Source organism: Grampus griseus, assembly GCF_964374135.1.
Source record: "Grampus griseus genome assembly, chromosome: 17".
In the NCBI taxonomy this organism is placed as follows: domain Eukaryota; kingdom Metazoa; phylum Chordata; class Mammalia; order Artiodactyla; family Delphinidae; genus Grampus; species Grampus griseus.
This window is the reverse complement of record NC_139011.1, coordinates 1309191-1321684: the sequence shown is the minus strand read 5'-3', so window position 1 is coordinate 1321684 and position 12494 is coordinate 1309191. Positions and strand designations below refer to the sequence as shown.

General features: G+C 57.9%; 1 protein-coding gene across 1 annotated transcript; it reads right to left on the bottom strand.

Annotated features, from left to right (window-relative positions):
* Positions 1-2068: 2068 nt before the first annotated feature.
* On the bottom strand, positions 2069-3553 carry LY6H (lymphocyte antigen 6 family member H; the record flags this gene model as incomplete). Its single annotated transcript, XM_082675256.1, has 3 exons — positions 3450-3553; positions 2614-2733; positions 2069-2304 (listed from the first exon to the last, which is right to left on the bottom strand). Exons 1-3 carry the CDS (start codon positions 3514-3516, stop codon positions 2069-2071), a joined length of 423 nt encoding a protein of 140 aa, XP_082531382.1. The 5' UTR covers positions 3517-3553.
* Positions 3554-12494: the final 8941 nt, after the last annotated feature.

The window sequence follows — 12494 nt, the reverse complement described above, 5'->3', positions numbered from 1 at the left end:
CGGGAGCTGAGGTGTCGAGGCCGGGTTATCTGGGCCATGCTGCCGTAAGCCCCTCCGTCCAATCCTAATCGTGTATCTTAAAAGACCTGGGAGAGGGCTTCCCTGGTGGCGCAGTGGTTGAGAGTCCGCCTGCCAGTGCAGAGGACACGGGTTCGTGCCCCGGTCCGGGAAGATCCCACATGCCGCTGGGCCCGTGAGCCATGGCCGCTGAGCCTGTGTGTCCAGAGCCTGTGCTCCGCAGTGGGAGAGGTCACAACACTGAGAGGCCCGCGTACAGCAAAAAATAAAAAAAGACCTGGGAGAGCTTCACGTCTTTTTGTGTTTTAAACACTTCCCTCAAATAACAAATTTAGTAAAGACTGACGTAAAAGTTGGTTTGAACCCCATGCCCCTGGGGTGGCCCGTCCACATCCTCCCAACACCTCCAGGCCTCCCATTGCTCCTGATCTCCTGGCTCCCGGCCTCCTCCGAATCCCCAAGGTTCTCTGCATGGCCCTTCCAGGTCATCCGCCAGCAGCACCCGGTCCCACGGTCCAAAAGCAGCAGACGCACACGGTGGATAGCACGCTTTACTGAGGTTTGGGTGGGGGGCGGGGGGGTACATCGCAGAACAGCAGAGCAAACTTAAAACGGAGGGGGAGACCACCCTCCGACAAGTCCCTTGGCCATTTCCACCAGCAGGAAGTTGATACCAGTCTCCAATGACCCCACTCTCCCCACTGGTTCACTCGCCCAGGACCTCCAGACCCCTCTCCATCACTCCGGAAGAGGAGCCCAGGGAGGAATGCCAAGGCCGGCTCTGAGAGGAAGTATCGTTCATTCCAGGGAGTCCAGGACCCAGGAGTGACCTCGGGCTGGGTCAGCCACAGAGGGATGAAGAAGAACTGGCCGAGAAAGCCTGGAGTGGCTGCCGAGCGCCCGTGGTGAGCCTAGGCCACGAGATGAGCCTCGTGGCCAGTGGGTGTGGAGGCTGGGCTGGACTCAGGGGTGCAGGGGCTAACTGAGGGCTCACTGCTGGAGCAGGAAGGGCCAGGAAAGCAGCAGCAGCCTCAGGTTGACCTCCACGGTCAGCCTCCTCCCACGGGAAGCACCCAGGCCTTCTGTGCCATACCATCGCCTGGTCAGGGGACTGGCCCTCAAGACCCTACCCAAGGCGGCGCCAGCTCAGGGTGGAGGCGGGGGCGTGCCTGCTTCTGGGTCTGGGCCCTCGAGGTCCGCGCGTGAGCCTGAGGGGCCCCGACAGCTCTCAGGGCAGCTGATCACCACCCAGCGGGGAGAGAGCTCTGGAGACCTACACACGGGCGTGTCTGTATGTTCCCGTGCGCACGCACATGTGGACCTGTGCGGAGCTGCCTGCACTGGGGCACACCGGTTCAGGGTCTGCTGTGACGCGAACGTGTCAGTGGGGGCGTGTGGGGCACCTGTGGGCACGAGCACGTGACGACGTGAGAGCGTGGTGTGGGTGAGGAGTGTGCCCTCTGCGGGCATAGGTGTGAGTCTGGGCACGGCCCCGTCCCCGGTGTGTGCACACACCGTTGCAAGGCCTCGCCCTCTGGCCCACCCTGTGACTTTGCTCATCTCAACTCTCACCGCCCCTCAGGCTGTTCCCAAACTTTACCAGGCCCACGGTCCCCTGGCAGCTCCATACCACAGCCCCCAGGGGACGAACGCTGCCCTCCCTGCCCCCGCCCTCTGCCCTTTCTCTGCCAGGAACCCCCCCCCCCAAAAAAAAATCCCCACCAGGCTCAGGCCCGGGTCTCTGGACTCAGAATTGACTTTACTTCTCCTTAGCGGATGCCCTCACAGCCAGGCTGTCGGGCGGGGCCTGGCTCAGCCTGGCTTCCCCTCCGAGGCCCGGGGTCCCAGCCTCCTGCTGGACGCCTGATTCCTGGAGATGTCCTGCTGGCTGGGACTTGGAGCTGGTGGAGAGACAGGGAGGGGCGGGGGCCACAGACTGTGGACAGGCCAAGGCTGCCCCCAGCTTCAGCCAGGCCAGGCTGGGGAGGGGGCAGCCACAGCCTCAGGTCTGGCGGGACGAGTTCAGAAGCTCTGCGGGAGGGAGGGGACCTCAGGGCCCAGCCCAGAGGAGGGTGGGCCCCAGGCCAAGCAGGAGTCCCCCCGCCAGGGCCCAGGAGCTGCGCCCCGCCAGCGCCACCCCGTTGCACAAATCCTTCTCACAGCAGTCCACATCTACTTTCAAGATCCCAGAGTTAATGAAGCCCATCAGATAGTCTGAGAAAAAGTGCCGCTTCACGAAGTCACAGGACGAGGCACACATCTTGTTCACAGAATGATCCTTCCTGCCTGGGGAGGAGGGGGAGAGCCTGGGATTCGAGCCCCACAGGGCCCTTTCCGCCTGGTGCCCAGGACCCAAGCCAGGGACCCTCCAGGTCAGTTCAGGACCCCAGAACAACAGAACTGAGGCTTCGATCCACCCACACTGTCCCCAGCTACATGAAAAGGGCCACAGAAGGGCCAGAGAGGGTCAGGCACCTGCTGACTGTCACACAGCAGGGCAGTGCCCTGCCCCCAGACCCATGCTGTCGCCTGAGGCCAGAGGGACTCTGATGACAGCGCCGACCCCTCCCCATCCCAGGCTGGAGCCTGACTTACTGCTGCTGGGATCTGTGATCCGGACGCTGGCACACACCGTGTCTGCCGGCGGGCACTGCTTCGGGGTGCAATGACTGGAGTTGGTGGTCAGCGTGCAGTCCTGGCACCACAGGCCATGAGCTGGGCAGGGCACAGAGAGGAGGATGACCAGAGGGACAGGGGTCCAAGCCAGCCAGCCCCTTGCGTCCTCCCCACCTGCCTCGCTGCATGTCCTAGGAGAACCATGCAGCTGTAGGAGGCCGGCACTCCTTGACCAGGAGTGACCAGGCCAAACTAGCACCCGGAGGACAGGCTGGGACGACCTGTGTGCCTTTGGGCAGGGTGGGGTGAGGGTGCCACCACTGGGACTCCGGAAACCCCTATGCACCCCCCCCGGCCCCACACACACGCACGGTGTGTGCACACACAGCCACAAGTATCACACCTATGGTGCCCTCCTGCACACTCCTACCCCCTCACACACATCCCCCAGAATCTAGTTGGTTCCGTGGAGGAAGAACCAAACAGGACTTGATGGGAGGCCAGGTGGGGCTCTGAGAAGAGATGGAACACAAGCAAGCCGGCACTAAGCCGGGAGCAGCCACTGGACCAGGACCCAAGAGGAAAAGGACCCACGCCCTCAGGAGCCAGGAGAGACCCGCGCCGCTGGAGCTGGGGCAGCGCCAGCAGGGGCCACACAGGCGAGCGCTGGGCTGGGGTCGCTGGGCTCCGGAGGGGGTGTGTGTCTGATGGGCACCGTCAGAGAATGGCCGCCCCACACCTGGTTCTCTCCGGAGCTGCCTCATACAGGCTCTCAGGCGACCTGGCTTACCCCCGCCAGCCGCCCCCAGACTCACCGGGGCCAGAGCACAGCAGAGCGGCCAGCAGCACCAGGCCGAGGCCCTTCATGGCCGCAGGCAACATGCTCCAGGCGGGCCTCAGGAAGGCGCGGGGGCTGCAGGCTGGGGTCGTCTGGGGCACAGGCCTGACAGGGAGAAGCCTCGATCAGGAGACCAAGTCCCGGCCCAGGTCGAAGGACCCTCGCCTTTTCTGGCATCCTAACGCAACCTCCTCCCCGGAATCCAGGGCTAGGGGTCGTCCGGGAGCTCTCAAAGCCCCACCCCCAGCCCATCCCCCAGAGCATCCACCATCACTGCATCCCCCTCCCCCCACCCCGGGGAAAATAGGTCTGCCCTCTCCGGCAGGGTGACAGCTCGAAAGGCCCGCACCCCACGCTCCGCACCTGTGGGTAGGAGGGTGGGTCGGGAGGCGCGTCTTATCCCTGGGGAGCGATAGGTGCGTCCGGAGAGGAAAGGGCAGGACAAGATGCGAGTGGACAGTACCTGCCAATGGGGGGAAGGGCGGGCGCCTCGCCCCCACCCCACCCCGGGCGGGGGGGGGGGACCGGGAACCCGGCGCGGAGCCTCCTCCCCTCGTCTCCCCGTGCGAGCCTCAGCTCTCACCGCGGATCTAAGCGTGGAGCGCGGGCCTCAGGTCGGGGGCGCACTCACATCCCTGGGGTGTCGCGACTCCGGGGCTCCGGGAAGCGCGGGCGGCGCGGGGAGAGGTGCCCTTCGGTCTCCCTGTGGAAGGGAAGCCGGGTGCAGCCTTGTCTTTCGGGGAACGCAGCCGCAGACACGGACCCCGCGCGAGGGGCGGGGCGGAGCCGGGGCGGGGGCCGCGCGGGGGGGGCGGGGGAGGCTGGAGACTCAAGGACTCAGGCGTCTGGGGCTCAGGGCCAGAGCCGGGTCACCGTCCCGGGCCGTCCTGGGCCCCTCTGGCCAGCCGGCGCCCCGCTCGCCAGCGCGCGCCAGCCCTCTCCGGCTCGGGCTCCCTCCACCCGTTCCCGGCGCTCCCTCCACCTCTACCTCCCCCCCCCGAGGCGTGGGCAGGATCCCTCCCCCCTCTGCTTGGCTGAGATCCCCTTGGAATTTCTCGGAAGAAGAACGTTTACTGCGAAAGGAAAGGACACGGCACAAAGACGCAGAGAGGGAGGGAGGGAGTAACGGGTGGCAGGTGCTAGCACAGGGCCCTGTTCACAGCCCTTGGGCCCTCCGCTCCCCAGCCCCATCACGGTCTCGATTGTTCGAGGCTATTCTCCTCCCCGGAGCACCCGTGACGACCCCACCAGCAGCGGTAGCACCAGGGACTGCTGCCTTCAGCCACGCCCACACTCAAGCGGGCGAGTCCCAAATCCTGGTCTGGGCGTTCAAGGTCCTCCGCTGCCTGCTCTGGCCAGTTTCTCAGCTTTGTCTCTCGTCCTTCGGTCCCACCAGGCGTTAGTCGTGCTGTGCTTTTGCATCTGCTGTCCCCTGTGCCTGGAATCGGTCTCTGCTGGGTGCTGAGTAAACGAAAGCTACCCTGCAAGTGCTGGGGTCGGTCCTTCAGTCCTGCCCTCATTCGTCCAACAAATATTTATGCAGACAGCCCGGGACCACCCACTGGTGTGTGGCTTCAGGTATGCTGCGTGCCCCCACCCCCCGTGAGCCTCAGTTCCTGCGTCTGTAAAATGAGGGTGTTGCTAGTAACCACGTGGAAGTGTGTGAGGGTTACACGAGACCCACAGGGAGAGAGCTCATCGTGCACCTGGCCCAAGGCGCGTGCCAGCGAGAGGGAAGGCAAGCAGGGGACAGCTGGGCAGCTTGACAGGGGCTACAGAATGGGGTGAGCGGTAAAGGGAGAGCCCTGGGGGTGTGGACAAGGCCTCTCTGATGGAGCCGGTGAGCGTGGAGGAGGAGAGCTGGCAAGCTTCAAGGTAAGAGCGAGCACGAGTGTTGGGGGAGCAGGGAGGGGAGGGGGGCGGTGGGGATGGCTCAGGCCACAGCAGAGAAAAGGGCTGGATTTTGTCTGAAAAGCTCTGGAGCCAGGCAAGGCTTGAGGCTGGGCAGAGTCCACAGCCAGTCATCCTTGTCAGAACTGACACATGCATTTCAGAGTTAACACACAGCCTCCCCATGGGACTGGAGGCAGGGCAGATATCCTGGATGCCCTGCCACGAGGCCAGCCTGTATCCCTTTTGGTCAGCTGGATTCTGACTCCTTGTGCAGGTATAGGGTGGATGTGGGTGGCACTTGGGCGGCGGGGAGGGGGTCCCTGCTGATCACAGCCAACTTACTCCTGGACTAGGAGTCTCTAGTTCTGTCTAAAGTTCTGTCCAGGTACTTGGAAGATCCCTGCCAGACCTAAGGCAGGGCAGCCCACCCCAACATCTGGGACAGGTGGTGTGTGGGGCAGGCTCTCAGAGCCCCCAGCGACCCCCTGGTATTCTTGTCCTCGTGCATCCCTTTTTTATTTTATTTTATTTTTTTGCCACTCCGCACAGCTTGTGGGATCTTAGTTCCGCAACCAGGGATCAAACCTGGGCCTTCAGCAGTGAGAACGCAGAGTTTTAGCAACTGGACTGCCAGGGAATCATCCCCTCTCCTTGAGCATGGCTGGACTCACTTGTAGTGAAAACAGTGTGGCATAGGTGACAGGATGTCACTTCTGAGGTTGGATTATTAAGACCGTGGCTTCTGATGCGGGCTCTGCCTCTCGCTCTCTCAGATTGCTCACCCTGGGGGAAGCCGGCTGCCGTGTTCGAAGGCAACCCTGTAAAGAGGAACCGAGGCCTGCGAACAACCACCCAAGGGAGCTTGGAAGTGGACCCCCACACACACCCAGCTGAGCCCTCAGATGAGATCACAGCCCCAGCCGACAGCTTGACAGCAAACTCGTGAGAGAATGTGAGCCCGAGGTCCCAGCACCTGGGTTCCTGACCCACAGACACTTCGAGAGCATGAACGGTGTTGTTTTAAGCCCCTAAGTTTGCGGGTAATTTGTTATGCAACAAAAGACAGCAGGTGAGTAGGGACTGGATTGGGCATGACAGGGGCAGAAGCCAGATGTCCAAAGAGTCATGTCCGAGGAGTCTGGGGCCAACGCTGGGGAATGCAGCTCTGGGCCTGCTCCTCAGAGAGCAAAGACCCTGCTCTCCCCATGCTGGGCTTGGTTGCCAGGGGGACAGAGATCCCTAACCCGGCTTCTGAGCTACTCTGCCTTCCTCCCAGTGCACGTGGGATGGTGTCACAAGACACCAAAGATGGTGTCTTTGCAAACAAGAATAACAATCAGTCATGATTAGCAGAAGAAAGAGCAGAATGTGCCCACGTGTGGCCCTGGTCCTTTCAGTCTGGACAGCCCCCCCATGGAGCTGGTGACCGCTGGCCTTGACCTCCCTCCTCCCAGACTGACCTGGCCCAGATGCCCAGATGCTGGCGAGGGGCGCCAGGGTCTCACCCTGTCCAGAGACCCTCTGACAAGTACCCACAGCCTGGGGTGACTATGTGGCTGTGGCCCATCTCATGCTCTCCTCAGGGTCGGGATGATGGCTGGCCAGCTGTCCCCACAGCAGATCCGCTTCAGGTGGTCAGGACCACGGACAGCGTCAGAGGCTTGCGTTCTTCACCCACCGGCTGCTGCTGCGCATCTGGAGTTCCGAAGCGCACAGAAGCAGGGGACTGGCCTCTGGGCCAGGCCCTGGCAGGAGAGGGGCAAGGTTCAGGTAACACCTGAGCTGTGCTGCAGGGTTTTCTGCCTTGTATTTTGGCCGACGCCATCAGAATCCCTCCAAGCCGTCCAAGATTGTAGGTGTGGCTGTGAGCCGACCACCCTCCCTCACGGAGAGGACCAGCCTAGGGTTGACAGGGACATTCACACAGCGAACACTTCCTGCAGTGCTGCTGAACCCGGGGAGAGAGAAAGCCTCTGGGCCCCCAGGACCCCCAGAATAGTGGGGAGAAGCCAACAGGCTGAGTGCTGGGCGCTAAATGGTGGCCCCAGAAAAGGTGTCCACCTCCTAACCCCTAGAATCTGTGAAGGTGACCCTGTTTGGAGAAGGGGTCTTTGAGGGTGGGACTAAGTTAGGGATCTCGAGATGAGGCCGTCCTGGATTTGGAAGGCAGGGCCCATCTCCAATGTCTGGTGTCCTTATAAGATAGAGGAGAGGGACAGACACAGAGAGAGGCCACATGATGGAGGCAGAGACCGCAGGGATGAGGCCACAGCCAGGGACACCTGGAGCCCGCAGAAGCTGGAAGGGGCAGGAAGGGTCCTCCCATGGAACCTCTTGGTTGTTTTAAGCCACAAGAGAGTGATTTGTTGCAGCAGCTGCAGGAAAGCAGTACAGAGTGCGATAGGCGCTGTGAGAGAAGAAGGTGCCCCTCCCCCAGCCCCGGCTGGCCATCCTGAGCTCCGAGTCCCCGGGGACGCCTCCTGGGCTGGGCAGACAGCAGGGTGCTCCTCTCCCGCTCACACTCAGATCGTCCGGGAGGGACAGGCAGCTGCCCCCCACCCCGGGATCCAACCAGACCAGTGCAAGGAATGGTGAGCCGCTTGGCCTCATCCTCACACAAAAACACCCCAAGTCACAGGGAGTTGACCCCATGTGGACACTCCTGGGTGTCCCTGCCCTGGGCGCTCTTTAGGGGGTCTGTTCTCATACATGCACTCAGGAGGTTTCATCCGTGGCCAGCCCCAGGGACCCCAGACCCCAGGCCCTGTGGCCAATATGACCAAACGTCAGACTCAGATGAACCACAAATAGAGGTATGTAACACCTGATGAGCACTACAACCCCCAATAGACGGGGCAGACCCTACAGGACTGACAGGACTGACCCTGAAGGACTAACAAAAACAGAAACAACACTGTCCTGATTGCCGTGACCCTGATTGATTAAATCATTGGCCATTGACAATCGATTCAACCTCCAGCCCCTCTCCCCTCCCCGGACATCTGGGGGTGGGACTGAAAGTTGGAACCCTCTAACCACAAAGTTGATTCTCCTGGCAACCAGCCCCCTCCTTAGGTAACCGAGGGGCGTTCCAAAAGTCACCTCATTAATATGACAAGAAACACCTTTAAGACTCTGGTCACTTAGGAAATTCCAAGAGTTTGGGGAGATTTGTGCCAGGACCAGGTGAAGACCAATATGTTTCCTGTTATCAATCACAATATCACAAGGCTCTACTGTTGTGAACATTTGGACATTTTTATAGTAAGATGTTTGCATTTTCCATAATGTGCACGTGGCGAGGGGCTGGACCCTGTCCCTATATGGCTCAGTGACTGCATGAGAATGATTTTTTAAATTCCCCAAATTTGTGCCACTAACTAGATTTGTCTTCCTTTAAGTTAGTCTGGATCTAGGAGTCCCAAAAGGGGATACTGGGACCGGTCACAGGGGGAAATGGGAGTTTGGGGATAGAAGGACCTGGGTTCAGGTCCCAGCTCTGCTGTAATACAGGTTTGTTTTGTTTTGCTTGTATATCTTTTTACTTTTAGAGGGTTTTTTTTCTTATTAAAAAGCAATCATTGTTGTCAGCGAATATAGTCTTGACTGCACTATCTTGACCAGGTCTTGAGGCCTTGGCTGGAGACGGTCATTTCCCCTTCTTGAGCAGCCATTTAAGTGCACACCCAACCTCTTTCCTTAAAGCTCTCACACTCCAGGCCACTGTGCACCCACCCTAACCACCCCACGCCGGGTACCAGGCAGTGAGGAACAGCCCAGTGGTCCAGCTGACCCCCAGCCACAGGCCACACACGCTGCCCCAGCCTGCAGTACCCCGCGCCTGGGTGCAACCCCGTGTGGCCACACTCTAAGTTACAGAGTTCTGCCTTTCTTTCTCCCGGTGTCATCCTGCTGGGTCCCGCTATCAGAAGAAATTTTGCATCTTATAAAACAGACATAGAAGGACCGGGGTCCCAGCTGTGCTGCTCACCAGCTGTGTGACCTTGGGCAATTCTCTGCTCCCCTTGGTTTTCCCATGTAAAGATGGGATCCCTGATGCATGCGGTCAGCACGTGGGCTAAGTGAGAGGATGCAGGTAGAAATCTTAGGAAAACGTCAGGCTTCATACATGCTCAGATGATTCCTCCCCGACACTTTGTCCATATCTGCACCTCAGATATCTGCAAACCCAGCTGCGGAGGTTGTGCATGGCTAGCGTCATTCTGATTGGACAATGACCGTGAACACCACTAGGCCCCATTGCTTCCCTGATGTCCATCCACCCTTTTCCTGGACAGAATCCAAGTTTTGTCCAGGTGTGCACCTTTCTGTGAAGGCGACCTCTGCCCGGGGTAAATCCTTCCTAGTGTCAGCCAGGTGGGGTGAAACATCGGTTGGTAATTAGTTGAGTCAAAGGCTTAGAAAGCAATTCTGGCCAAAGAGGATGTCTGAAGGGAGGGTTTATGGAAAAGGTCCCTCACCGTAAAGGAGAAACTCGGCCGACCCTGCTCTCAGGAGGACAGAGTCGTTTGTGGCAGGTTCATGCTCCCACTGAAGACCAGAAAAGGCAGATAAATCACAGAAACCATCTTTTAAGACACTAGAAACTGGAGAAGCAATAAGGACAAGAGGGACTAAAATTCCCGAGGTGGAAAATCTGTAGACTCGACGGGAAAATTCATCACCGCCTCCCCCGCTGTCTTGGGGCCGCCGGGAGCCTGTGGATCTGGCTCTGGCCAAGGGAGAGGCCACTCCTAGGGGGAGAGGAAACAAGCAGAGCTTCTGGCAATGACGCAGGGCAGGAAGGACGAGACCGGAGAGTCGAGAGGCCTCTAATGTATGGTTGGTCTCACACAAATTTTAGAATCCGTTCATCAATTTCCACACCCAGAAAGTTAAAAACACAATGAAGCACCACTACACACGCACCAGAAGGGCTAAAATTTTTAAAAACTGACAATACCAAGTGTTGGCAAGGTTGTGGAGCAACTGGAACCGTCTTGCAATACTGGAGAAAACACTTTGGGAAGACATTTGGCGATACCGACTGAAGCTAATCGTACGTATATTCCACCTCTGGTACCTGCCCAATGGAAATGAGGGCTTATTTACACCAAAACATGTGTAAAGTATGTCCAGAGCAGTGTCCTGCATAAACGCCACAACTGGCCAAATGCCACCAGCATTAGACTAGGCAACGACCCTGGTATTTCTGGACAATGGAACACAGCACAGCAACAAACATGGGAGTGGATGGACTGCCAGTACGTACAGCTGTGTGGGTGATTCACAGAGCAAGGCTGGACAGGAGACGTGGGACACAAAGTAGCTGATGCCGTTTACACAGGGTTTAAAAAGGAACAATTTGTGAGGAACTTCAGGGGATAGATTCGGGCAGGAGGGGCACAGGGAGCCTTCCGGGTTTCTGGAATGCTCTGCATCCTGATGTGAGTGGTGGCTACATTGCATATCTATGTATATATATTATATATGTGCTACATATATGGTGTATATATATCTAATTTCATCAATCTGTACACTTAAAGTTTATATACTTAGCCATATGTAAATTATATCACAATTCTTTTCATGAAGGAAACAAAGAGACATCTACTAGCCTGTTCAAAGCAGTACTATTTGAAACAGCCAAAAATGGAAAATTATCCAAAGCTCGTCCACTGTAGGGTAGATAAATAACTTGTGGTGTATTCACGTGGCACAATACTGTGTAGCACTTGAAAGAGGCAAATGATATCCAGCCACAGCGACACAGGTGAGTCTCAGAGGCCTCCTTGCGTAAAAGAAGCCAGACCGGGAAGAGTATGATTCCAATTGTACAAACAGGCGCTACTGATCCACGACATCAGACGTCAGTATGCTGCTCACCCTTGGGGGTGACTGACGGGGACATGACAGGGCCTCCTGAGGTGCTCTTAGTGAACTGTTTTCTGATCTAGAGGCTGATTACATGGATATTTTCACTTTGTAAAAATTCACCAGCATGAATTTGTGATTGGAGCATTTTTCTCTATGTTGGTTATAACTAAAAGCAAACAAAATCATGGCATGAAAAATGGATCCCCTTCTTCTCTGGGTTGTCATGCTTGTATGTGATGTCTGGAACTGCAGCAGCCACCTTGTGAGCTTGAGGGGCGTTATTCCAAAAACCGATGATTACAGAGTGAAGAGATGCAAAAACTCTTGTGCTGTTGAGTCACTGAATTCAAGAGTCATCCTGGGTCGGCAGAGGCCAGGTCTTAGCTGACTGAAGTCACGACAGCCAGCAGAGCTCAGCACCATCAGTTTTCTGGCCCAGTTAGTCTGGTGGCTGATTGTTCGAGGGGCTTCGAGCCCTGTAACATAGCTCAAGAATGTGCGACAGGCTATTCTTTACCTTTGAAGCAGAACTGGGAGTCTTGGTGACTGATCTGTCGTCTCTGTTATGGTTAAGTTATTTCCCTGGCCTGGTCAAGGGCAAGCACTGTGGCCAGGCTTAGATCACAAAATAGCTTAGGCCTAAAATGGCTTCTCTTATTGATCTTGAGGGGCTGCAGGGTGCAGCCTGAAGTAGGATCTTAGTTTCCTGACTGGGGATCAAATCCAGGGCCATGACAGTGAGAGCACTGAATCCTCGCACTAGACCGAAAGGGCTAGCGGGCTTAAAGCGGGGCCTAGGTTCTTGTAGCGGCCTACGGGTCCACGAGGGTCAAAGAAGAACAGCAGTGATCCCGAGCGGTCACCTGGCATGAAGAGCCCACTGAAGGCGAGGCTGGGGCCGTGGAGGCAGCACCACGACGAGGGGCGCGTGGAACCGAGGACCACGGATGTGGTGGCTGCTCTCCACGCACTGGACGCTTGAAGAAGGAGAATGGCAAGTCCCAAATCTCTGACTCATGATGCAGACTGAGAGCCAGGGTTCCGGTGAAAGGAGCTGGCTTCCTGCTTCTGGGGGCTGAGCGCGCCAACGGCGGGGGGCAGCTGCTCACGCAGGCCCTGCTTTACAACAACCAACACCCACCAAGTCTCAAAGTGAAGTTAGAACGTGGATCAGGACCCGAAGGGTTCCAGGGGCGTCCTGAATAGCCCCCCCGAGCCTGCCTTCTGGCCAAAACAGCCCCCTCCAGCGTCT